The sequence below is a fragment of the Phalacrocorax aristotelis genome, chromosome 2, assembly GCF_949628215.1.
Source record: "Phalacrocorax aristotelis chromosome 2, bGulAri2.1, whole genome shotgun sequence".
NCBI classification, from domain to species: Eukaryota; Metazoa; Chordata; class Aves; order Suliformes; family Phalacrocoracidae; genus Phalacrocorax; species Phalacrocorax aristotelis.
The window spans coordinates 125,779,421-125,807,096 of record NC_134277.1 but is presented as its reverse complement, the minus strand read 5'-3'; the positions used below and the strand labels follow the sequence as shown (position 1 = coordinate 125,807,096).

The following is a 27,676-nucleotide window of genomic DNA, read 5'->3' as shown; positions in this document are numbered from 1 at the left end:
TCTTCCAGTGAGAGCCCATGTTCCCATGATGGGGAATACAAATAAAGCCAAGAAGTTCTATCCTAGAAAGCTCACACATTTCAAAATTTAAAAGCTTATTTTAATCCAAGATATGACAACTGTAAAGTCCAGTTCATAAAAGGGCAACTTGCTGCTAGTAAATCTTCATATATACAGTAAAAACCGTCAATCAATGCAAGCATCTGGTCAGTAGGGCTTCCCCATTGATTCCAACATTTTCTTTCTCTCTTCTGCTGAGGGCATCTCCGGTTTCACACCATTTCTTCTCCTTTGCATCATGATGTCATGCTGAAAATAGAAGAAAGTGACCATGAGAATAGAGATTTCTCAGAAGCCTCTGCCTCTGGGCTCCATATGAATCAGATTCTTTAACAGAAGTACTCTCGATATATCAAGAGCTGGATGCTCCAAGTCCAATTAGTTGATAACTAAACGTACTAGTATTTAATCAAAGATATCTGACAGTTTACCTTGCTGCTTCCAAAGACAGTGGAATTACAGTATTCCTATTTCAAAATGTAAGACTAACATGCAATTGTCTGTAGTTTTTTGTAGTTTGCACAATTATTTATAGGCTAAGCTAAAAGACTCTTTACTACTATGGCATAAGGGAGGAAAATAGTAGAACACAGTTTAACTGCATATAGTTCCTCATGACCCTGTTCTACTGCAAGAGACACAAAAAAGACTCCACCAAATAAGAATGAACTCTTCTTAAAGCTTCATCTTAGGTTGAAGTAAACATGACCCAAACCAATGGGAAACCAGATGAACTCATCTTACCTCAGAATTTTTTCATTATATCCATTTAAACCAGAACTTATTACTAGAAATATCTGGCTCAAATTCAGAGGGAAACATATCAGGTACCACAAGAACACTGACTCACAATCTAAGAGGGTAAACTTAGGGGAGCCAAGTGAAGTAGTTTGATATGCATCTGCTTAAGTCTTCCAGCAACACATACTGTGACTACCTAGGCCTGTAAGTCACCGTAAAAACAGTAGCAGTCAGTACTAGGTCTGACGAGTTCAGAAAGCAGCATGTCAGAAATAGTGTACTTAATGCAAAGCATGGAGTAAAATTTAGAAACATTTACTGCACTTACCCAGAATTTTCTGCAGCTTTTGTACTTCAAAAAATAAGTAGTACACATATCCTTGTTATAGTTGTTGTCATCCATACATCTTCTAGAGGCATCTGTTTCCTTTAATAGGGAAAACATACTTCAGAGCTGAGGGAAGTTACTGTACTCAGTGTCTAGAAATTCTAGTAAGTCTCAGAATATCTATGAAGAGAGGAGCCAGCTTCTCAGACAAAAGAATACTATCAAAGAGAGTAGAGGAGCATCTACCACAAAGGATAATTAGTAATTCCAAGCAATGGCTTCATTTAGAGATAACAGACATTAGTACTCTTTGAATAGTGAGGATAGAGTCCACAGAATAGTTGTTTACAGAGGTGCTTGGTATAACCCACAAAGACACTTAAAAGTCAACCAAGCTTGTCTAACCAGGTTTTCAGGCTCTGGTTTTAAGGACAGAAAATTGAAAAGATTGCTATCAGTTCTATTACTCCTATTTATGTGGAACTCCTGGTTGTTATTTCATAGTTACTATAACAGATGATTTTCAGCTTTTTCCATCTTCAGACTTTAAGAATTTTTTTTTATGCGAATACCAACGCAAGAGTGCTATGCATACAAAAATCCTCTAGAAATCACATTATTTAACATTGAAACATACAAACAGAAACCCCAATTTTATCATCTTACCGCTACACATGGATTTATATCATGGTCTCTAAGCTGCTGGGCATGCCTGGACATTGTAGACAGACACTCATACCGTGGCTAGAAACAGAAAAGAAACAGGTTAAGTATCTACTTTTAATAGCATCTCAGAATTAAGTCTGAACTGCAGCATGAATAAAGGCCTTCCAGTAACACACAGAGTTTGGTTGTCTTTAAAACAAAAGCATCACCACAAAAAGCACTAACAGCACTACAACTCGGGCACGATTAGCCTGTCGCCAAGACTGCTTACTCCCTGACAAATTCCTGCAGAGGATGAAGCTGCTGTGGTGGCTCTCATACCAACCTGCCATATCATTGAGGAAGTAACTGTCTAGGAGAAACAGCTCCACAGAAGCTGTTCACAGCCAACACACTGTAGACACTTCAATTAATAGTACGGGGGAGTAATGTGCAAGTAAGCTTTTCCAGATTTGTGCCTACTCCTTAGCTGGATTGAATCTGTATTGTCACTGAGCTTTCCCAGGTGTAACCAGTGCCCAACCATCTCCTGTGTTGCTGTATCAGATACTTAAAAGAAAAAGAAATGGTTTCACTGCAAGAAGGACCAGATCCACTTACCCTGTGCATGACAGCTTGAACCACATTTTCCACCAGTTTATAGTTTGACACTGACACTAGGAACTGTAAGCTTGAGAGACACAGAGCTCACCACCAAGAACCTTCGCTGATCCAAGATGATGATGTCAAGATGAACAGCAGACCCTGATTCTCTTCACTACTTCCCATACATTGCCTCTGGCACACATACAGCCATGCAGGTATTTGTTCCAAATACTAAACCTAACCAAAAATAAATTAATGTTGACCAGATGACTGAGCCAATGCGAACAGAAACACAGGACTGAGGAAGACAGCGCTCTTTGCGGCAAATTTAAGTACCGCTGATTAAGGAAACTGTGGAAGAACATCCATGCTTGATCTTCTTGGTGGTTGTTGGGTTTGGGTTTTTCCCCCCCCCAAAAGACATTGCCGCTAATTCTAAACTTAAACCTGTTTCAGTTCATGTTAAGAGATCAATAAGTGCAAGTCTGCAGTAAAAAGCCAGTTTTGCTTGATATCAGCAAACAAAAATCTGCTCTTAGTAGCTCACTGACAGAAAACAATGTTTTAGATGAAGGTTCTTCTTTGCATAAGAGTAAGCTATATCAGGTGAATAAGCCTTAGATTTTACATCCTGCGTAAGTATACTCTCCTGGTGCTTAGAGTATTTTTTGCATTCCACATGATCATTTTCTGCAAATAGGCCTTTTAAAGAAAAGCATCAGGAAACCCTTCCACTTTCCTTTGAGAACTATCCAGTGTTTAAGTTAACTGTACAAGCTAGGCAAATGTTTGCTTTTTTTGTGGGTGCAGGAGGATTTTTTGATCAGGCACTTAGAACCCAAATGGAAACATAAGCATGTAAAACAACAGCATCACCCAGACTTCGGGGGTGTGTGTGTGTGTGTGTGAAGAAGTAGAAGAAAACAAAAATAGCACATCACAATGCCTCATTTAAGTCAGGCATAACATTTTTAGAGGTTTTCTTGTGCCTGTGTGACAACTCTGTTTCATCAATATTAGAGGTGCAAGTGCCACCGAAGCAGACATGCCTCAAGGTGTGCAGTATTAGATTGACTTTAGCCTTACTCTCTGAAAGAGTATTCATGAGTTATAGGATGGATCATGATCTGTGCTCATTATACAAACTGCAATGAGCATTTTCAGTTTGATTACACTACCAGAGTCTGCAGCCATGCCCAGTTTAAGGAACAACGCACACAATACATTAAATACCTGTTTAATGAAGAAGCAGTTCAGGCTCTCATGAAGCTGCTTAGTTCAGAGTAGGCAAACGCTTAAGTATACTTAGTACTACCAAAAAGGTCTGACAACTCCAGCGCCTGCTCCTCTCCGAAGTACTACAGGAGTTGAAACGTTATCAGCTGGAAGGGCAGGCAGGTCACGCCGAAATGCTGCTGCATGATTGAATGAGCAGTCGAGCAGGAAGAGATCTTCCCCCCACCCCGTTTTTGCACTCACACAGGCTTCCCTTCCTGCTTTCAGATTACAGGTCTGAGCCCGACCACAACCAAAGGTTTGTCTATTCCACGGTTCTTAACTATGCTTTAACACATTAACAGTTGTAAACTGCACCACAGAGAAATATGTTTGTTGCTAGCACTCTTTAACCCTAGGGCTTTTTCAGTTCATAAACCATCAGGATATTTTTTCGTGGGCTCCCACCCACCGAAAAGCACTTGGCTTTTTTAAAATGCATGCATACGTACAACATTGCACTTACGCTACAATACAGACCAACTTATTAAACCTTCAACCCTGAAGCGAAGGCCGTATAAAAATCTCACTGTTTTTATCGCTATTACGGCAGGACAAGTGGCGGGGGGGAGGGAGGCAGCCGGCAGGTCCGGACGCCCGGGGCCGCTTCGCCCGCCTCAGCCCCCAGAAGGGGCTGGGGGTCAAGCCAGGTGCGGAGGGGGCGGGCAGGCCGCCGCGGCGGGGCGGGGGGCGGCCGGGGGAACGCCGGCACCCACCACCCAGCCCCTGCCTCCTCCCACCAGCAGCGGCGGGGGGGGAACCGGAGGAACCCGGCGTCCCCTTCTCCTCTCCTCTCCTCTCCACCTCGCGCGGGCTGCGGTCCCCACCCCAACGGCCGCCACCGGTGCCCAACGGCCGCCGGCCGGCGCGCGCGCGCAGCCTTCCCTCAGCACCACCTGCCGCCAGAGAGCGGTGCCCGGGCCCCGCCGCGCCGCAGCTCCGCCGCAGCCGCCGGGCCCCCCGCGCCGTCTCCCGGCCAGGCAGGGCTCCCCCAGCCCGCGGGCGGCGAAAGACGAGTGAGCCTTGCTTTCCCTCCGGCGACGGAGAAGGAAGGGGAAGTGGCGCCCGGCCGCCGGCGCGGCGGGCAGGCGGAGGTACGGACGGGCGGGCAGCGCGGGTCGCCGGCGGTAGCGGCGGCACTCACCTCCGTCCCCGGCGGCCGTGTCCGCGGGAGCCCGGGGCGGGAGGGGGCAGCCCGTCTCCAATTCGAAAGACGTCAGCGGCTCGGGCAGCCCGCTTAAGTACGGGCGCAGCCTACCCCGCTCCCGGCCTCGCGGCTCCCCCCGGCCCAGCGCCGCCGCCGCCCACGCCCCGGCGGCGCTGAGTGACACGGCCCGGCCGCCAATGGCGGCGGCGGCGGGCCCGCCCCGGCTTTGAGCGGCGCCTCCTTCCACCAACGGGGCGGGCGGCGCGGGCCGCAGGCGCCGGCGGCGGGGCGCGGCCGCGGCCCTGACTGACGGGGGGAGGCGTCCAACCCGCGGTGCGTGTGGGCGGCGGGCGGTGTGGGCGCGGCGTGTGCGGCAGGCTGGGCTGCACCGCAGCGCATACACTACAATGGCTGCTGGAAAGACGGGAAAGCAAACAATTTCCAGGCCCGCCGCGTCCAGCCCGAAATATGGGGAAAAAATTACAGAAAAATCGGAGAACACTGTAAAGGGTGGAAACGGGGCGCAGAGGGGATGCTGAGGCTCCCGCGGTGAGTCTGCTGCGGGTTTGGGGGGCAGGCGCCGGGGTTTAGCAGGGAAATATCAGGGTTATTTAAATTATGAAGGGGGAGGAGGAGGAGGAGGGGGGAGAGAAGAGAGGAGCAGTGAGGAAAAGTTTGTGTTAACCATCCCTCCCTTCCATCCCTCTCCCCCATCTCCCGCAGCCCCCCGCCGCCTCGCGTCGGACCCCCCCCGGAGGGGAAAAGCAGGGGAGGGGAGGCGAGGCGAGCGGTGCCCCCCCTTCCCCTCCCTCGCGGGGAGAAAGAGATGATTTTTCAGAGAGAGAAAAAAAAAAAAAACCCTCTCTCTCAGGAGTTTCCTCCACTCCTCCCCTCCCTCCCTCCCCGCGGCGCTATGTTGGTTCGCGGAGCGAGCGGGCGAGGCAGCGGTCTGCCCGGGGGACGGCAGGAGGGCGCGGGGTGCCCGCCGCCGACCCCCGCGGCGGGCCGGGGCCGGGGCCGCGGCGGGGCAGGGGCAGGAGCCGGGGCCGGGGCCGGAGCAGGAGCTGCGCGGCCGCCCCCTCCCCTCCTCGCCTCTCCGGAGCCTGTGCTGTGAATGCAGTGACAGCGGCGAGAGCGGCGAGAGGGAGCGGAAGACATTAGAGACCGCGGTGCCGAAAAATGAGGGAAAAAATTAATATAAATTCGCCCCCCGCTTCAAACCGGCCGAATTTCGCACAGAAATTTCCCCCGTGGACCCGGCTACCCGTGGGGTGTCCCCCGGACCTGGCGGCTGCGTCTTTGGGGGGATCCAGAGGGACTTTGGGGCACTCGACCCCCCTTTCCCGTCGTTTTTTGGACAAAAGTTTTTTTTTTCGTAATAAAGAAACGAATTTGCCTGCTCTCCCCCTCCGAGTGGCCCAGAAGCTTTTCCCTTCCCCATCGGTGTGTGTTTAGAGAAAAGTGTGAACCCAAGTAAGTGCTGAGCCGCGTTGCATTGGGGAGGGGGGTTTGCTAACTGAAAGCAGGAGAGATCCGGAGAGAGAGAGAGAGAGAGCAGGGACAGCTTGTTGTCAGTATCATAAACAACCAAAATGGAGGGAGAACTGAGGCATATAACAAAATAAAAATCGGAAAAAATTGCCAAAAAATACCTAAAAATCGGGGCTGCTCCCCCTTTTCTTCCTCAAGGTAACAGAATAAAACCCGTGTCTTCCCGAGACCGTTTTAAGGTTTCAGGGAGCAAGGAGTTAATATTTATTAATTTTTTTTGTTGATGAATTCTTTGGAAAGGCAAAAGCCTCTTATAACTCGCCACCGACAATGAGAAAACGTGAAAATCCCTTTCAGGAGAGAGAGGTAGGGGGAGACGATAGTGCAGAAAGTGCATAACTTGGGGGTAATGTGGAGTGATCCTAGATAAGATAAATGCTATATGTGCTGCTATATAACTTCCTTTTTTAATGCTTTTTTGTGTGGTTGGGGGGGGTTGGAGATGGGGGCTCCCTTCTTTTCCTCTGTCTTTTTTTGCCTTTTTTTTTTTTTTTTTTTTTTTTTTGGACCGGAATGTAATGCCTTTGTAGTGTCACTTTCCTGATCTAATTAGGATGTGTGAGGCAAAGAGTAAACCTTTCCGGTTTATAAAGTGCATTTTCGTTGCCTTTGAATTTCAAGTTTTCCTGGTGGCTCCCTCCTCTATTTAAACTGGATTCTTCGGAGTGGTGTGGGGTTGAGGTAATGCTCCACAGGGGAGGCAAAGAGGGCTCAGGGGCAGGGCACTTCTTCTGCGGGTGGTTGCTGGTTTCTCTGGCACGTCCAGTTCACCTGTTTGTCTCCTACAAAGAACGTATTCTGCAGTCCCCTCGTTTTATTTATATGAAATAATGATGCCTCATCTCGCCTCACATTGAAGTTAATGCGAAAGTGCTGCTGATGTTGGTTCCACGTGGGATCAGGGACATAGCAGGGCATTTTAAAGAGACAGCTTCTCTTTTCCTGGGGTTATCATCACCTCTGCAGCACCTCTGCCTCTGGCAGAGGGGTGGTTCGTTGTTTTTTTTTTTTTTAATGGAAAGGTATCAAATCGGCCCTGGTCTGATAAATTAAGGCAGAATAATAGGGGGAAAAGTGCAGATTCGTTTGGATCAAAGCAATTCTTTTGTGTGTAGCAGGTCTTCAGGGGAGTTTTCTTGGTGTGTTAATTAAAACGCTGCGTTTTGGAGGTCGTTTTTTGGAATGGGTGTTGCAGAAATGAAATAGTCTCAGGTTGTTTAATATTAAAACCTAGTGTTGTTCTGCTGCCTATGAATTCCCTGGGAGGAGACCTACGTGCATAGGGCAATTTCACAGACATTTTGTAAAAGTTATGAAATGCATTATTTTTACTTCGAATAAAGTCAGTTTTGTTGGGGACACCTGAGTTTGTTGAAAAATATTGTGGAGGTTGTTCTATACTTAAATCTTCTGAACAGTCCCAAAAGGTTTTGAAAGTGGTGAAAATAACTGCAGGTTTTAATTGGCCAAACTAGGGGCTTTTTACAAGTACACCTTAGCTGTGTAATTATAGCATCACTTGGAAGAATTGCCTCTGGCTTTGTTTAAAAAAAGAAAAATCATCCTAACTGCGGTCTAGTTTCATATATATATGTGTGCATGTGTGTGTGCATGCATGATTTTAGCATGGGTTCTGGCTGGTACAGTTTTTTGCTTAATTTTTAACTTGTAAATGTTTAACTGTAATGATGTGAAATGCTCTGTTTGTCCCTATTGTCTCCTATGCATTTTAATTTTCAGTGAAATACCCTATTTAAAAAATTAACATCGCTTCTTAACATGGCAATTTGATACCTTTATGAGGAGTTATGATGTTTCCTTTACACATGCCTTGTTTTTGTAGTCTTTGTATTAAATTTTAGATTTAAAATTGAATACAGGTATGTGGTTCTTGAGAGGGAAGATGGAGTACTGAACTTGTAGGGAGGCTATTTCAGCAAATGTTTTGTTTGAACTTGTGGAAGTTGAGTATCAATTGTGCTAGCCCTCTTTGTTGAGGAGCATGTGTTCGCAAATGATCTCTACCTTTTCTGCAAGTGTGACCAAAGAAGCTGTTGTATGGTAGTTGTTGACTAGGACAGTCTTGTGGTTGGAGATTTTGGAAGAAATCTCAAAGTTTTCCAGTGACTCACAGTTGTGAAAATTAAATCACATTAACTACTCTTAGGCTAGAAAAAAAGGCTCATTAAGGGAGAAGGATTAATCAGTTTGTGTAAAGGAATGAAATTGAACATTTTTTTCCAAAACTGTCTTTTATGGTTTAGAGAGATCTCTTATAGTTAGCAGGAATTCATACTTCAGAGTTCCTTTCCAAATATTTCTTTACACTGATCTCTTCTTTTTCTTGACTGAAGTAACAATTTCCTGAAATGCATAGAAATTTGTAAAATAATAGCAGTACACCATGTGTTGGTGTTTTTAACATACCGGGGCAAATAGGTAGGAGTAGATGTACAGAACTAACTTGAATAAACTAGTTAATGGTACTGAGAACAGTATTTAAGAACTCTTCAAATACTGTGGCTGTGACTATCAGTATGAAGTGCTTAATGTGTTACTACATTTTAACCTAATTAAGAGTTTCTAAATCATTAGTATTATAATGCTGAAAATAGGTATAGGCACTGGTAATAACAACATGAAAAAAGCACGTGTTGTGGAGTATCTTTCTTGACTTACGGTTATGTATTACAAAGTAAATTCAGTGTATCCAACCACAGTGCAAAATTCAGGATGTAGGGAGGAGGAAGAGGAAAGGGTGTTCTCAGAGAATTTGATACTCTTCTAAACTGGGTTTAATTCTGAGGTGCAATGCAGATGGTGATGATAATAGCAGAAGATAGATGTTGTTTTGGATTGTTTTTTTACAAATTTACTCACTCTCTTTTTGTAGAAAACTTAATTCTTCTTACAGGGATGATGTGGTGTTTAATAAAAATAGAAGTAACTTTCAGAGCTTCCTTGCTTCTAAGAGTTGAGATAATCTTCTCTATTATATGTTGCTCTGGTTCTATACATGATTCAGTAAGATTTTTTCAAGATTTTCTAAAATCGAAACACCTGAGGAAACAAATACTATGGGCTGTTGTTGGTAAAGTTACCCTACTTTTTGTAGGTAAACTGAGGAGCTGTAAATGTATTTAAATCCTTCTTAGATGCTTATCAATCCTATTCAATAATGTTTAAAAGCAAATAACTACAGTATTCTACAACAGTAGGGCAAATACAGGAATCTAAATTGACATGCATTCAGCTTCTCTTGAATGTTTAGTTCAAGTGTGTCTCTTGGTATGTACTTTTGATTTAGTAAGTATCCTGAAAAATTAGTTTCCCAGTGTAGAACTTCTTAAAAGTTTCTTAATTTAAATCTCAAAGTTTGTGTAATTCCAAAAGGCACTGCATACAAAGCACAGCCACTTCTAGTGGTCGTCCATCTCTGCAGCTAGTCAGTCAAAATGGTGCCCTTAAGTCTCTTCCTTTCAGGGTAGTGCATGTGTGTTAAAATTAGTGGGTTAAAGAGGGCACTGCTCATGTTCTAAATAAACCACTGTTTGTAACTGTTCAAGGTTATTTTGTTAAAAGAGATGTTTTATTTCAGAGTCTAAAACATAAGCTTTTTAGATTTTGTATCTGCAACCTCTTACCTCTTGAAAACCATTTTTTTTGTCAGCAAATACCTTTTGGGAGGGTTCTTGAATAAGTTTATCTGTTTACCAAGGGGAGATCTTCTGGAAAATGTGAAATATGTTAGAGCAATTAGACCATTCTGAAATCAGTATAGAGTTAGAAGGAGCTAGCAGCCACCACCACTGAAGTGATAGAGGTCTTGATCTCCAGGAGATATTCTCCAAAGATTTGCCACTAGTGAGGATTTAGCTTGCATTACTTTTGAAAGAAATGTGCATTATCTACCCACTGAACTGTTAAGCATCTTTAACCAATTACCACACATTTAGGTAGCCTTAAAAAACTATTTAAAATAATTCAAATATTAGAACAAAGTAACATTTTGTATTCATCATATGTAAAATGTTTAAATTTCTGAAGTGTAGAGGATTTATTTTGCATTTATCTGAGCATTTAGATAACAAGAGAGTTGTGTATTTTTCCTACTAGTCAAAAAAATCACATCTAGAATTTAGTTAAATTTATTTTGATTTTTAAATTCTGCGAACTTGTAACTTGAGTATAAAATGTTGATAAACTCTCCGTATAATCACTTACACAGCTGCCTATATTTTATTTTTAATTTTTCAAGGAATATAGTGACCCTTTATCTGAAATTGAGTAGATTACAGTTACTAATGCATTTTAAATGAACAGTTGTCAACCGAACATCAAATGTGAAAAATTCTAGTTGTACACAAGTTACGAAAACCTAATACTGAACAGAACTGGTCACCATTACTGAGTTCAGTTTTACTTTCACTTAGATTGGCTTGTTGAAGTATTTTTTTGCCTACTTTGGTATCAGTGTTCACCTGTTATTGTCTCATCTTAGAAGGATGAATTAGCAGAAATGAATAGAATTAGAGGGGGTTTTAAATCTTTTGACAAGATACAACATGCTTTTGAAAATAGTTAGGTAATAGCAGTTACAGAGGTTGGGGCCTTCTTATAGGATATATTAAAATTGTTAATATTTAAATGGACCCTACATGTCTTCTAAACAGTTACTGTAGGATCATGGCATTAAAATTAACCGCCGTACAGAGCGGGGTTTTGAGATGACTGCATGACAGTGAAGAGTGGGAAAGCTTATACAGTTATTCTCATGTTGAAGGAATAAATCCGTTTCTGTCACAGCCTTCTTTATGATAACTTCTGCCCCTCACCTAATTCACTGTCTGTCCAGGCTGTAGAGGTACTTTGTCAAATACATTAAAAGCATGGCCAGAGTCATGGGCTATTTCATACATGCCCAACCCTGGCGATTTTTGTAGACTTACAAGGGGGCATGAAGAGAGTAGAATGTGGCCTGATGTGCATAACTTTATTTTACTTGTTCAAAGGAAAGGAAAGAAGAAAAAAAAACCAAGGCTGAACTAGTATAAAACCAAAAAGAGAGATAGATAAAACAAATGAATGTAGACAACTGTGGCTGTAATACACACAACAGTAACTCAAAACTCCGAAGTAAAATAGCTCAAATCAGCTTTGAGAAGTCAGGTGGGAATCAGAAAAGCAAAACCTAGAATTGCCATCAAATGCAATTAAGAAATAACTATGTAAAGGAACTTGGAAAAATGCAAAAAGTGTCTGTTACAGTAAACGGAATTGCTATAATCTTCTTTTGCACTTAATGTGCTAAATTCCTCTCTCAAAGGAGAATATCCCCAGAAAGCAGATTAGAAAGTGTTTAAAGGGAATTATTTGTCAAAGTTGTTTTTTTACTAAAGTTAGGATAACTAATAATCTCTTCCATACTGTTGTAAATAATATTTTATTTCATAACATTTAACCATACAGATTGCACATAGACTTACGTATGGTGCAGGTAACTTACCTGGTAGCCTGACGCTGTGTATCACTACCTTTCACCCTAAAGGCTTTTCTTTATGGTTGTGGGTCACATTTCATGTTGGAGACTGCCAAATCTGAAGTATTTCTCATTAGATAAGATGCAGATGGCTGATTTTGTCTTATGCACATTTACTCTGAATTGCCAAGTAATCAAAAAGCAAGGACAGTATCAGAAAGCTTATCTTCCCTCTTCATTTACTGAGTATGTATTTGTATACTACAGGGTATCAGATTTACTAGTGCATGAGTTCTCTGAAAAGCCCTGCAAATCATCTGATTCTAGATTAATGAGATCTCATTACACTAAATGTTTGAACAGCAGAAGGACCCTGTGTATGCAAATCAGATTTTACTGTCCCAAGTGCTTGTCACTTCTAATAAAACTGTTTATTGTGGGGTATAGGTATTTATCATGAATGTTACATTTCTATGTAATACACACACATTCTAAGGAAACATCTGGTTGTTTAGGGAGAATATGTCTTTTGAATCTGTTGTGATACAGCATTTTTTTTTAAGAGACTTTTTTGAGGAAAAGGCAGAAAGAGAGATTCTGGCAGCTTACTATTAAATTTTAATCAAGCCTGTATAGTTAGTAATAAAAGATTTACAAGTTTGTAAATGTTAAGTTTCTTCAAACTCTTACTGTCAGGTGTGGAATTTTCATTTATACTAATTGTGCATTTACTACAGCTGCCTACATGCAAGGCTTAATAATAATACTGTACTTATCACATGGAAGTATAGATACAATATAAATACACAGAAGTGGAAATTGCCTACAGCTGTTCTTAGGTTTTCATCAGAAGATACACTGTGAAGGCATAAATTTATGGTGTTAGTTACCTGTTATCAGTTACTGGTGCTCTTCCCCTCACAAGTACTTTAGGAAGAGTGAGCATTAAACTGAAATAAAACAAATGTAAAATCCGGTTAGGATTTTGTGCTTTGTTTAAAAGCTAAACATAGACATTGTTCAAGCTTATTTTGTTCACTGGAAGTTACTGTGGTCAATACGCACATAATTTGTTTCATCTAGGACACTAGGAGACTGTGAACCACATAGCTTAGAAGAGAACTTAGGCATAGCTGATCGCAATAAATGCCAGTTAATTTTAATCTGTAGATTTTTTTTTTTCCTCTGTGACTTGACAGTTTTCTTTAATTCTTTTGAATACTGGGATTGTGTTTAGGCTAAACCACTTCTAATTATAACCCAGCACAAACATATAGCTTATGGCTATATTTTAATCAGTTTCAGAAAAAGTAATAAAAATATTATTGCATCTGTCAAAGGATGGTGTTGCTACATGCTATTTTAAATGGTGTTTAAGTACAGTTATAAGCATACCAATACAATGAAATCAGCTCCATTCCTAAACAACAAAGTTACATTATTTGTTACTTAAAAAGTTACCAAGAATCATAATATGTTAATTATCCTAATTATTCAGGCTGGTTTTAATATGTGTTGAAATTGCTTTAAAGAGTATATATGCAATATTTATATCAAACTTGTTTAATTTCTCATTACTTGTAAAATGTAATGTTTTCCCAGCTGTAATTTTAAAGGGCTTTTGTCTTAGCTGCACAACTGTATCCTTTTCTTGTGGATGCACTCTTTTCTGAACCCAGCAGTTCCTTCACTTATTTAAAACTTTTGTTCTCTCAAAATGAATTTGTGTCCCATTAAGTGTTGATATTGATCATTTCTGTACTCAAAAATTGAGCTGAGGAATACTGTGGAATTAACTTATGCTGATGATGCTACAAGTATAAAAACTGTGTGTAGAGTAACATGGGAAGCTTAATTGTAGTGGTATTTGGATGATGGGAATAGTCCCAAACTGGATGAATGTGAAACTAGCCTATGAGGAAGAGATGTCAGGCTTTGCAGCCTTGCAGCATCAGTCAAGTATGTGGTATCACTATTTCTCAAAGAAATACTCACAGTCCCAGCATCAATTGCTATAGAAGGCAAACAGAAATATAGTTTACACTTTCAGAAATGATAAACTGTGAAATAAATTTGGGGGGAAAAAAGCATGGGTATGGAGGTCTCCCCTGTAGTATAATACTATTTTACCTTTGAAAACTTGACCATTTAGGAATATTTGAGAACAAGTAAGTGAAGTCCATCTTGAGTAACACATTTTGATTTCTAGTACAGTTTTTATCTATGCATCAGGTAAAACAAACTTCCTGCTCTTCATTATGCTTAAATATTTGTACTGAAAGGAAACTGCATTTAAGCAGTTTTTAACTGCATTGATTACTCATTCGTTTGATTGGAGTAGAAAAGTGCTTTAGTTTGGGGAGGGTGAATATGTATTATTATTTTCTATTTTTCTGTAGTTTGCCTAATAATAATACTGAACATAAGGGAGACTGGATCTTTCTTCAATCCTTGAGTGAAGAGGGAGGTGTGGTCAGGAAGGGGCTCTGATGACTTAAAGCACTGCCCCTCAGTCTCTCAAAATATTAAAATCCTACGAATTTGTGATTTCAGTCACACAGTAATGTTGCAACCTCGAAACTGATAATATATTCAGTTATCTCTGTGAGCTCCACAATTCTTCATTAGACAGACTGAATTCCCTAGAGGTTTTGTCTGAATAAGTACTTGAGTATTGGGCTGTTTGTTCCAGTTTTCACCAGGAATCAAGCCATGGAAAGTCTCTCAACTCTGAGCAATCCCTCAAAGATTTCATGGATGCCCTAAACCTCCCCTATTCCTGTCATAGTTTTAGTTGTTAAACTGTGATGGAAAGTCACATAATTCTTTCTGCTAAGCGTGCAACTTTTATCATAAAGGAGATAGTTTGATATTTGGTGGTAGTTTTGGCATAAAGGTTTTACGTAGGTAACAAAAAAAGCCTAAATGCAGGCAGAAATTTGCTGTCAAGTTGAAAGTGCTCTGTAGCTGTTACGTGAAGTAGTAGTAAGACTTGTAGTTTGGAGAAGACTGGGCTTAACTGATTTGTTAATTCTTCCTTCCCAAATATGCGTAAAAATTTGCAATCATTTTTGCTGCCAGCAGTGCTCTGACAATTATCCATACGTGTGTGTGTATATATATTTCCAAACTTTTTGTAAATTAGGCCTTTGTGGGAAGGTTAAGAGGTCTAGTGGATGGAGATCATAATGTATTTGTATCCCTCTTGCAAATGAATAGTTACTTAGCAACTTTGTAAATTCTTGATGTGATTTTGTGTTTGGGGGTACATCTGAGAGAGCACGTAGTCAAAAATATGTATAATCTCCCCCATGCATGGCGGAGCTCAGGCCTGAAGAGCAAGTATCCTATCTTCTTGCTTTGGGTGTTTCTAAACTGCTTATGTGGGGATAAAAGTTTATTCTTTTTTCCCCTTCATTTGTTACATTCATCAGTTGTTTAGGAAATCTGTTTCTTGATATTTCTGAGTACAGTGCTGTGGCTGGCAAAGTTATTAAGTGACCTGAACTACAGAATTTGTAGATTGAAGAGGGAGACTTTTTTCCTGTCTGATCTTGACCAGATTATTTGAGTTTCCTTGGCCACTTCAACAGTGCTTAGCTATAAATAAAAACAAATTAAATTGAAGAAACAGTCAATAAAAATTGCATGTCCCAGGTTTCCCTGGCAAAGCTTATTAAAATCCAGTTGGATGCTGACAGTTCTTCTTCACTGTGACCTCCAAGATATTCATGCTTTCCAAATATCATCATTTCTATTTATCAAATTCTAGGTAGGTCATTAGTAGATGTACAGAGTATAGTCTGTAATGCTAACATTTTAAGCCTGTCTCAGAATAAGAGGTCTATGTTAAAGTTGAAGTGCTTCTCAGGTAGCGAGTGGTGTTTCCCCATCTGTTTTTTGTTGGGTTTTTGTTTGTTTTTTTTTTTTATTGCAGCATGCATTTGAGATTGTTTCAGGTGGCACTCATGAAAAGGAGTGCTCTTTCAGGTTGTCAAGAATTGAGCTGTTCAGGGTTTTCAGGGTAAAACCAGTATTTTTTTTAGCATTATTTGGAAACTGGTGGTCATTGAGGGTACATCATGGAACAGTAGAGTCATGTGTGTCTCAGCAGGGGATGCTGCTTAATGATGAAACTGCAATGTCCTGAATGTGGAGGGAGCAGACCTGCAGTGAAGGACTGGTCTCTTTCTACAGTGTGAACAGGGAACTGCTTTACTCTGGGTTTTACAAATAAATTATTTGGAATAAGATTCTTCTGTCACTCACTGACATTTTCATTTTTTCCTGCAGTATCAGAAATGGACATTTCAGGATGATTTTTACAAGTCTGTTGACTTGAAAGGGCAATTATTGTAACCACGTATGAAGTTAGAGTGTTTGAAAACGACAAAAATCCTTTTACTAAAGATCTTGGAAAAATACTTAACTGTCTTGAAAGCGAAGAAGAATAACTACTATACTAATCTGATCATATTTTTCAACCAGGTAAATAATACTTATATGTCATGGGAGATTCATTTAGCAATAGCTTGGATCCCTCAGTAAGGGCATGTGTGTCATATAGTTACAAAAATAATACATCATGTATATTTAGAAGAATCTTTGCAGTAACAAAACCATTAGAACTTGATGAGAGTGAAAAAAATGATGTTGTGTCCATATACATCTGTAACTTTTTTTTCTGAGGTTAAAAATGTTAGGTACCTAGACACGCATCGGTATTCAGAACGCTGCTATGATTATTTCTGGGAGCTGTACAAACACAAGGCTCTTCTACTACATTCAGATAGTGCACAATAAAGTGCTTTCTAAGGTTAGTGAGTTTGTTGGTTTTGTGGGTTTGAATTCAGAATGAAAAGTAATACATAGAAAAGTGATATGGTACTGACTTAGTGGCACACAGTATTTTAGTCCAGTGTTGGAATTGTGTATTTTAAAACCTGAATGTAAAAGTTACATGGCTTTGGAGTTGACTTTCTATTAATGTGGTTTGTACCTTGGAAAACAAGTGTTTTGTTCTGTCAGAATTACTGTTCCCCTCTGGTGTCTTTGCCTTTAATTGGATTCTGCTCCGTGATTTTTTTTTCTTGTTATTTGCATGCAATTGTGCTCATGCTTTTTCCTCCAAACAAATACAAACAGCATTGTACTCCTGCTGTAATTATTACGCGTAACACCTCTGACTCAGCATATCAAAAGTTATGTTTATTGGAAAACAGAATTAGCATTTTATACTTTTTTTATGAGACCACTTAAAAATAGCTGTGTCAAAAGAGATTATGCTTTTAACATGCTAATCCACTAAACCATCATACATCATTCTGTAGGCAGTGTTTTTATTCCAGGCAGCTACCTCTTACTAGAGTGCATCTGAAAGGTTTCAGGTTATCGCAGAAATATACCGATAAATTTGAATTCTTAAGGAGAGAGCCTTGTTTAATAGAATGCATAATACGCGCATTATCAAATTGCAGCTTTTTTTCCAAGAATTGTTTTATATGTCAGCATGGTTTGGCCTGCTTTAAGGCATTCTGGTTATTCGAGACAAATTGTTGATTAAAAATGGCATATGCAAAAACCTTTTCTCAGTGTGTGTGGGGTAGCAGTTCCTAATTTTGATGTAGAATATTATGTTGTGATAGCCAAATGCCTGAATGGAATGCTATACTGATTATGGGAAAGATAGAGTAAAGGAGGATGAGAATTTCTGCCAGCGGGATTTGGAGGCTCTGAGATTCATCTGGATTTGGAGAGTCTGAGGTTCATCTGGATTAGTAGTTTCAATTGCTAATCTTGCCCCATGTTCCTCTGTCACTTTGTTTTCTGAAGTTGGGTTTTCCTCATTCAATTTTTGTAACCATATGTTGTTACTGTGTAGAGAGTCACACAAACATGAGAAACAGCAATACTGACTTGGAAGAAAATCCTGTAAAATTTACAACTGAAGTTCTGCAAAAAATACAACAGAAAAATATAGTTCTGCCTTATCGACTTCAGAAATCTTAAGTGTTACTTGTAAGAACAGTAGATATGTGCGTGTGAGTCTGAAATTTGACTAGGTTTACTGACACTGTGTACATCAGTGAATAGAATTTTTTGGGTATTAAATACCAATGCGAAGAATTTGCTTGCACTTAGTTGAATTACTGTGTAAAGTTTGCTGGAACAGCGTAGCAATAACTTTTTTTTTTATTCCTCTTTGCTTTTTAAAAAAATGCTAATTCAGAATGGTACACATGAGTGAGAAATTCAGGTAGTTGTTACTACTTGATGCTCTATTCTGGCTAGTTATGGAGCTCTATTTAATGTTATCTGACAGATTAGAGCATTTAACTTGAAAGCGTGCTACTGCTCGACTGGCGAGCTGGGACATTGCTTACTGTGATTTCCTACTGGCAAGATGTCCGTAAAGACTATTTTAAGGCAAGCTTGGCCATACTTGAAACTAATAGAGTTAGGTAAGGTGTGACATGCTGCTTTCTTCTTTAGGCACACTAAAACACCTTTTGCAGTTTGAGCCAATATAGTTTTGAACTGGAGAAGTGTTTCATGTAATCTAAAAGATGCCTTGGTTTTGGTGGCATTAGCCCTGCACCATACCTGAAGTACGATTCTGTGGGGTTTTTGCTACACTGGTAGTCTGTGAATGTGTATGACCAGAGCATAATGCTTTGTGTTGTTGATCACTTCCATATACAACCATCTGCAAAGAACAGTGCCATAATGAGACACAGTGAGAATATGGGAAAGAAGATAGTACGTGATACAGAGTAAAATGAAACATCATAGGGCCTACGCTGAGGCTGCAGTGACAGTCCAAAGATTAGCCTCACAGTGTTTTGCTGTAACGTAAGGCTGTGTACTGTTTGTATGTGATAGTACTTCACATGTAGTGCCTACAGATTATGTTAATAAATAAAGTATTTTCAACGAGGGTTTTATGTGTCAGTAGACCAAAGTGCTGCATGGAAGTAACTATGTCAGTCTTTATGTAAATCGTTTTTAAATAGACTATTGAATAAGGTGGTGTTCCAAACAGTCACAGTTTAAAATCCTGATAAGGAAGCAAATGTTGTAAAGCGTTTTGTTACAAAGCTATGTACTGAATCGTCCTGGCAGTCAGAGTTCTTCATTCTTCCAGGGCTGGATTTTCACTGAACAATTAGGTGAAGTTACCTAGGTTTGAACTGATTCCTGAAGTTAGCCTAACTGGAATGAAAACAATAACACTGAAAAACGGTACATAAATCACTTTGTGGAGCTGGGTTGTTAACGGCATTAATAAAAAATGTGTCCTTTGACTCACTGGTTTACATTTAAAAACAAAACAAAACAAAAACCCACCTAGAGAGCTGTGTGTGATTAGGATAGGGTATTACTCAATTTATATGTATGACGAGTGCAGAAACAGAGAATGTCTCTAAATTCAGCAAGTGGTGTGTGTTGCTCTAAAGGCAGCAAGTGACTCATGTGACTGTCTTAGCAGCTGGGCAGCAAGATTAGAGAGCTACTATGTACACATTCCCTTACTGAGGGGTCCAAGCTATTGCTAAATGAAGCTGTATTACTGCCAACAACTGAATAACGGGCATAAGAAAATATAGTAAATAAGTGTGTCATCAGGTTAGTGCAGTAGTTATTTCAGTCATTAAAGTGAAGAAAAAAAACCTTTTCTGAGATTCATTTTAAAAGATTTTTGTCATTTTTTTCAAACATTCAAACTTCATATGAGATTACATATTACTTGTCCCTTTCAATTTGCAGATTTGCAAAAGTAATTTTGAAATGGCTGTTTCTGACACTACAAGGGAGAAAAAGAGAATGTTAGTGAGTGAAGAATCTTATTCCAAAGACCTCAATTTATTTGTAAAAGTACTAAAAATATGCGTGTATCATGAAGTATTTTGATTTGAACTGAAATTGGCAAAGCGTATACTTCTTGGTCACTTGCTAATTTGAAGACTTATTCATGATGTTATTCCTCATGTATTTCCTAATTGTAAGAATTTGGGAAGTTTGTTCCAAATTGTCTTTAAGTTTTCCTGGCATGCCAGTATGGATTAGTGGATTATGTATTCTTTTTATTTTTTTTTTAGGTTTCCCTAATGTATTTTTTTTCACTCAGATACTTGCTTTTCTTAAGGAAGTTGCTAAACATCTGTGAATGCTTTGTCCTTTAAATATATATAAGTATTTACAGTTACACATTACTATTTCAGCTATTATTTATGGATATAAACTCAAAACTGTCACCCTGTCAAACACCTCTTTAGGATTAACCCTCATAAGAACTCCTTTCAGTCTGGAGGACCAGAAGACATATCCTTGACTGTTTCAATCAAGTAAATTGATACAGAAATGAAGAAGACATGAATACGAAGCTCCTTATTGCTATTTATAATGTCAGCTTTCAGACCGTAATTATGTTTTAAAGATAAGAATATATTTACTGAAGAGGAGCTTTTATATTTAAAACACCAAGAAAGATGAGAGGTGGAGCCCATGATAATTTACTTATAGAAAAAGACGATGAGAAGAGTGTGTGTCCTTAGCCACCATCACTGCATCCCTCTGCCATCTGAACTGTTTGTTTCTTGGTCTGCTTCAGGTTTTCTGGATTTCTGCTTTCTCTCTTTTCCTGTCAAGTAATGACTTGCTTCCCATCTTGTTACCCTTTCATGTTTATTCTAAGTTTGTGCAGTTTTCCTCAACAATGGTTTTCATTTGTATCTCCAAGAAAAAATGGAGAGCATAAAATAAGGTTGCCCAGAGTTGTCAGTGCATCTGAAAACTGCCTTCTCAAGGTGGACCATCATTTTAATAATACTTCGAGACACCTTGTTGATCTGGCCCTTTTATTTTTGCGTGTGTTTAGATTTCTTCATAATCAAGTCTTTAATTGTTCAGTATTTTGAAATCTTTGATTTATAGGAAGTGTTGAGTTTGTTTTGTTTTGATTCATCCTCTCCTGAATGTTTCATTATTACTTTTTTTTAATGTACCGTTTTCCCGCACCAGATTGTTTTTCTACTCTGCTTTCATCATTTTTCAGTCATGTATTACTCCTCAGTTGCAAAAGAAAAATGTTTGTGTCCTTGTTTCTGCACTGCTTAGTCTGAGGGTGCTCTGTGACATAGGAGCACTAGGAAACAGAGACACCCATGTATTGGTAAGTAGTTCCTAGATAAAGCTCTAGCAGGTTGTGGCCAAGGATGTACCTCCAGAATATGTTGATCCTCTGACTACTTGGATGCTTCAGTGGATTCTTATGTGCTGTTCTTATACATTCCTTGAGATGAACCATCAGAAATGTCCATCTGCCAACAGAGTTTCAGGTCCTTTGCCCTGTCTTGTGTGCGGCAGCAGCAGCTTGGACTCTGACTTCTCACACACCAGGGAAGAACTCTGCCATATCACAGGTTGTGTTGAGTGGCTTCCCTTTCTTCTGCAATGTGCTCTGTTTGTTTAGAGCACCTTTTGCACAGCTGGAAGAATTAGATAAAATAAACAACTGCTCTGAGGGGATATTTGTGTGAAATTGGACTTCGGCTTGTTTGTTTGTTCCTTTCAGAATTACGCCCAAAATTTCTTAGCCACAATTTGTGCAGCTCCACTGGACTGAAGTGGGAAGTATCTTCTCATGGATTCTAAGAAGGAAAGCTCTGAAGATACCCCTAGCCAAAAACCCAATATTTTCTTTTAATAAATTTGATTTCCAAATGGCATGGGAGAAACAGCCCAGCAAGATCAGCCCAAAAAATCTCATATTTGTGTGAGATTGCCTCTTATAATGCCATGTAAGCAGGCATGGTTTAAGAAAGGAATAGGAAAGATTATTGCTTGATACAGTCCTCCTCCCTCTGCTCCCTCATGCCATTTCATTCTTAGGATAGGGGGAATTGTCATGATGTGTGCTTCTTAGGGCTGTTAGAAAATCATGGATATTTTGAAGGAAGTTAAGGTGCTGTTTCTGATGCTATTTCTGTCCTCCTGGTGAGAGTTTCACAGTGTTACTGTGGTGGTATGTGCCACCTGCCCAATATGCTTTCCTTTGAGAGGAAGACCTATGACTAAGAAGAAAAAATGGTTTGGGGGAAGTTGGTAGCTGTCTTCTAAAAAGTTAAACCTGTGCTCCCTGACAGCTTTTCTTAGGGCTAGAGTTGCAGTCTCACCGCTTTCCTTGCACCGGGGGAGGCATGGCAAGTTGGCTGGAAGTTGTAAGTTGATCAGAAGTGACTCTTCACCTCTTCAGTTTCAGATGTGGTCTTGGTGTTTGATTCTTTGAAGGAATGACGAGCTTCCCAGTGATGAGAGAGTATATCAGTAGCTGCCTTTGGAAAAAGATAAACCTTGGTTCCGGTATCCTTTGAGAAAGCAAGGCTTCTGGGGCAAGCTGAAAAGTAAAGCATGGGAAGGATCAGAGCCTAGATAACTGAAGCGCTCTTCTCTAGTAACTATAGATACTGTGGTCTTTCACAGGAGAGCAGTGGACAGGAAGAATGTTTGTTTCTAAGCACTGATGACGGGTAAGAATAAATAGAACTAAAGGAGGCTTTCGGAGTTGTGTTGCTTTGTTCATGCCTTAAAAAAAAAAAAGTAGAATCCATTTTTAGGATTCAGTGTACTAGAGGCTGAAAAGGAAAACAGCAGGCATCTGTCCTTCCCCTGACAAGCTTGCAGTGTTACTCTAAGGAGAACTGAGACACGTGGAAAGGAAAGGGGAAAAAGCAGTTAAAGTACTTGCAGTTTCATATATGCACCCTGTTTAATTTTGTAGGTTAATTTAACAATGGTGGCCGACAGTACTGTTTTTAAATAAAATGGTAAATTCATCTGTCCCTCATTTACACAAAACCAAATTATGTTCCCCTCAGTCATCGCCATGGGCACTCCTATGCTATGCTGCCCTGGATCACTGAAGGCAAATACCCAGTAGGATGCTAGTTCTCAGAGCTGTATGTATCTTGCAGATGGGAGTTCACAAGCCAGTTTGCTGGCTGGAAACTTACACATGGATCTTGACAATGGAACATATTTATACAGAGTTCTGGTATGCTTTCTAGCACATTTGATGTTTTGCTTCAGGCTCTGGATACTTCGAGAAATCCTCCCCTACAGACACAGTCCATACCCTCATGAAATACCTAGCTGCTTGTACATTGTTTCTGACTCTTGTGATGGAGAGACACTACTTGCCCAATGTGCATCATGAGACTTGCGCTGTAAGCACCTTGATACCAAAGCAGGAGAGCCTGCAGTGCACTTACAGAATAAAATGCCAAGTGAGAATGGCTCTTGTGGTTTTTGTGAGGGTTTTTTTTAAGAATCAAGTTTCTGTGGCGTTTTTTGGGAGAACCTGTTTTGAGGTTACTAGGCCGAGTTTTTCAAAACCATTGTCTTCAAAATCTGTTTAGAATGCAGCTTTCACTGCCTGCCACTGCAGCTGCAGGCACTAAGTATTTCTGCAAATCACTCCTCCTAGACCCATGCCAAGGACCTGGAAAATTAATGACCTCTTCTGTAGTGTTTAATTTAAATGATACAGAGATCTCTAGTAGAATCTGAGTTCTCTAGGACAGCATTCAATTATCCGACTCAAAAGATTGGTTTCTGAATGACTAAAGGGCTTGTGGAGTAAGCAATCAAGAAATTGGCCAAATTTGGCTAGAGCTCACAGGAATGAGAGCTCTACCACTACTCCCGTCTCCACTATCAAGTCTCTATCCTGAAGGACAGGGGGTCGAAACTCTATGAAAAGTAGGAAAAGTCTGCCAGAATCTTTTGACAGAGATGCCACTTTTTTTACATTAACCTTTATTTTTTCGATATATCTGTACTGTTTGGAATGAATAAAAAGTGAAGAAACAAAACATTGAAGCAGAGACTAACTTGTAAAATTTCAGCCCGAACAATAGCAATTTGGCAAAGTTGTAAGTTGTCTTATGTAGAGGAGTTTGTCTTATAATGGCAAGTGTCCGGCAGCATGGTGAAATGTGATCCTACTCATTCTGCCAATAGTAAAATATGCTGGATTACAGTTAGCATTTGTACCTACTGACAGCAGTGTCAGTTCTGGTGTAAGTTAACAGAGGAATTGTCCTGCTTTCAAATCAAGAGTTGTTTGAGAGCTGTTATCACAGGTCTTACCAGCCCAATCAAGGCCTGAGATGAAAAATTCTGCTTTTAATCAACCTGATAAATGCTGGCCAATTCCGTTTGCATTTTATTTAGTAAGAATAATTACACTTGTGTGCATATCAAAGCCCAGTGTTCTGTGTCTGACAGTAGCAAAACCAAAGGTGTGGTAAAAGGCACAGGAGCAGGGCAAGCGTATAGGGATAACTTCCCCAGAGTATTCTCCTGATCTTCAATAATTTGCTTGTCAAAGGCTTCCTGAGCCAGACATGGAGGGTTTGTATTTACGAACTCTTACAGGACTCTTTCCATGAACTTTTTCCTGTGCCCCCTCGAGCCTTTGTAAACTCAAGTGTCTAAACACCCTGTTGCAAGGAGTTCCACAGCAGAAGTGTGTGAACAACAGGTACATTTCCCTCTTGAACCTGTGTCTTCATCATTTCACTTCACATCTCCAGCTTCTTTATTGGAAGAGGCAGTAACTACCAGCCTGTTCAGCTTTGTCTGTCAGTCTCTAGCCACTTCAGTGCAGATACACCTGTGTGCCGTTCAGTTGCATCTCCCTTATCTACATGTTCATTGATGCCTTCAGAGAACTCCACTTGATTTGTAGGGCTTGATTTCCTTTTCCAAAAGTTGTGTTGCCTCTTCACCAATATGTTGTGTTTGTTCATGTGTCCTCACCACCCCCAACCCCTTCACCCCCCCAAACCCCCCCCCCCCATTGTTATTCAAGTTTATGCTGACTTGCCTGATGTAGACATCAAGCTTACTACCTGTTGTACTTTGGTGGACATTGGGAATCGTTAGGAAAGAAATAAACCAGGCAGCAATCCGTGGTGTGTCTGTCTCCTGAATACTGTACAAAAGATACATGTAGAACGGAGAAAATACAGGACAAGGTGATGAATACGAACAAAGTAGTGAAACAGTTTCCAAGCAAGGAAGGCCTAAGTAGGCTTAGACTTTTCAGCCTGGTAAGAGACTACAAAAGGGAGAAAACAATAGAGGTTTCGTATCACAGATCATAAAGGAATCATGAGTGGCTTAGATGGGATGAAGGAGAAGCAAAATTTTTAGCTGAGAGGAAAGAGAAACAGTGTGAGTTGGGTTCAGAACAAGCTAAAAGGAAGGAGTTGTGAATAAAATGTGAAAATAAGCTGTAGAATTCCTTGCTGTGGGATTTTCTGAGTAAAAAAGCTTACCTGGGCGCAAGAGGGGACTGCCAAATTAGCAGAAAAGAGGGCTTTTAAATCTGTCTAGCATAGGAAAGTCTCAAAATCACAAATGGTGATACTTCCCCAAAATACTACATGCTTGCCTTCCTCATGATTGGCTGTTACTGGAGCAAGGATTCTGGGCTGGATGGGCTTCTGTATGACCCACTAGGACCATCGTTACATTCCAGTGAGAATTGAGGGACCCAGAACTGGAACAAATCACCCTGGCTGAGCCAAATGCCTTACTGTCACAGAGAACATGTCTGTCTGTCTGTGAACCTATATAGATCATAGTCAGATTTTTCCTCTCTTCACATCCCTATGTTCTGACGTGTAAACTTAAGGCCAGTGTTTTGTTGGCTAGGAACCCTTTTAATTTCCAGCCTAAACTTACATATGATAAGCTTTCACTTATTCTTTATGCCAGCCCTGCTGTTTGTCTCATTGGTGTACTTACTAAGACCTTTGGTTTGGGGGTTGGTTTTTTTAATTGTGGTTTTTGGTCAGGTATTTTTTGTGCTATTCCAAATAATTTTTTTTTGTGAATATGTATTACCAGATTTATACATGGTGTTCCCTGCAAGATCTTGGTAGTCCACTATAGTGGCATCTGTGTGTCCCTTTATGCACTGGAAATACGGCTGCTTTTTTGAATCGTTATATTTTCTTTCTTCTGAACCAGTCTCTTTAGTGACTCTTACTAGCTGCTTATAGGATGGTTATACACAAACTTTTTCCTTCTCCGCTACTTCCAGCTAATGATTCATCACTTTTCAGCAGAAACCACTAGTCTCTAAGTGTGCTGTTCTGTCCTTTATTGTTACTTTTCATCCCATTTCTGTTGTGGCTGTCCTTAAGATTTGCTGCAGTATTTATTGTGCGTTGTTTCAGTCTGCACTGTACTTCTGATACATCCTAGTTTCATATTTCCTACATATTTTGGTGGTGCTCACTTAAAGGCATAAAAAAATTCTGAATGAAAAAGTTGGATCAAAAAAGACTGAAGACCAGTCTTGGCAGAAGTCCATAAATAACATCCTTCCACCTTTCAGAAAGTAATCTGTTGTCATCTCTTTATCTGCTGTTTTTCCTGCCATGTTATTCTTGAACTAGCCCCTCTCAGCTCAAGAAACTACTGCTTTAGGTGGTACTATATCAGATTTCTTACTGACTGAGACTAGAATAGTTGTGCTTCCTTTATATAAAGGCTATTTTTTCATGTTGAAGAAAAGTTGGATGTTTGACATGGTTCAACTTTTGGAAATAGTGTTACATTTTATTTTATTTTCTCTTTACCTTCATGATTTCGTTCATTCTTTGAAAACATGCTCCAAGCAAGAGGCCATGCTACCATCATAAATTGTACGTCCAGATAACTTTTCTCTACCTTTCCTCAACTTTGAAATGAGACAAAAAGTATTTATTTGGATTTGATGCTGTTTTGAGACTCTTCTATCCCATCACATGGCAGCCTTGCTTCCTGTTAAATCAGAAGATAGAATTTCAATATGAAAGGTAATGTTATATAAATACAGTAGATACTTTTTCTCATTCACCTTTCAGAAACCTTTGTGTTGGTCTCTGTGGCTGGTAGCCATCTCTGGTGCAGAGGACTGTAAACTTCTACCTTATTTTCACTGTAGTGGGAATAGTGCATTGGAGCAGTTGCCCAATGCATCTCTCTGTTGTGATTGTAGATTTTTCACAGACTTAGTTCTGACCAAGTTTATTCAAGGAAATACATGCACTGCCAATAATATGAACTTAGTCATTTAGTACCTCTCATCACCCCTGCTAAGGTGAGAGCATCTCACAGTGCTGTGATACTCCATCAGTCTGTTGTGCTCAATCTGTTCTGCCAGGTTGATTCCCCTTGCCGCTGTCTTGGACGTTGGGTCTGCAAGACAGAGGTGGTGCCAGATCTTCTTGTTTAGCAGGGTGCTGAAATTCCTGCTGTCCCTGACTCTCAGTGGCTGCTCAATCCGGTTAGTGCCAAGGGACCATAGGAAATCTGTGGGTGCAGTTTCTCAATGATTTGCGGTTTGGGCTAGAGCTGCGGGAATCCCAACCTGCTCATACCTGTACCTGAGATGGCTCTTCTCTGCCTCCTCTTGTGCTGGCACTAAGCCACTCCAAAGACGTAGACTGCACAGAAGTGGTTGGCATTTTTTCTGTAGGGTTAATTTGACTGGTTTAGCTCTCTAGGGTTAATGTGACTGTTCTAGCTCTCTGGCCTGGTACATTGTGTGGCCAGACAAACACCAGTGCAAGAAGGAAAGGGAGGGAAGAAGAAGCACCGTACCTTGAACTGTTTCAGTGTGGAGACACACTCAAAATAACTAAGCTCTGGACAGGCTGACACTGCTGTGCTCTGGTCAGCATGACAGCTGGACAGATGTGTCCATCTCCAATCCCGAAGCGTTAGCCAAGGCGCTGTACCAGAGCTGCTCCCCCTTGCTTCCGGGCTGCAAAGTAGTATGTGTCCA

The 27,676-nt window shown here is 40.5% G+C and overlaps 2 protein-coding genes across 6 annotated transcripts in view; one reads left to right on the top strand and one right to left on the bottom strand.

Moving 5' to 3' along the window:
* Positions 1-78: 78 nt before the first annotated feature.
* Positions 79-4,971, bottom strand: CHCHD7 (coiled-coil-helix-coiled-coil-helix domain containing 7). Its single transcript, XM_075085061.1, has 4 exons — positions 4,800-4,971; positions 1,796-1,873; positions 1,130-1,228; positions 79-309 (listed from the first exon to the last, which is right to left on the bottom strand). The coding sequence occupies exons 2-4, from the start codon at positions 1,847-1,849 to the stop codon at positions 208-210; spliced, it is 255 nt and encodes an 84-aa protein (XP_074941162.1). The 5' UTR covers positions 1,850-1,873; positions 4,800-4,971; the 3' UTR covers positions 79-207.
* A 172-nt stretch (positions 4,972-5,143) lies between these two features.
* PLAG1 (PLAG1 zinc finger) overlaps positions 5,144-27,676 on the top strand; it is a 54,760-nt gene continuing 32,227 nt past the window's right edge. For 2 of the 5 annotated variants that reach the window (XM_075085051.1, XM_075085053.1), the window contains exons 1-2: positions 5,151-5,351; positions 6,187-6,275. The gene's annotated coding sequence lies outside the window, so the exon portion shown is untranslated. Of the gene's footprint in view, positions 5,352-6,186; positions 6,276-27,676 lie in introns of all 5 variants that reach the window. The other 3 variants (XM_075085054.1, XM_075085050.1, XM_075085049.1) reach the window with 2 other exon arrangements.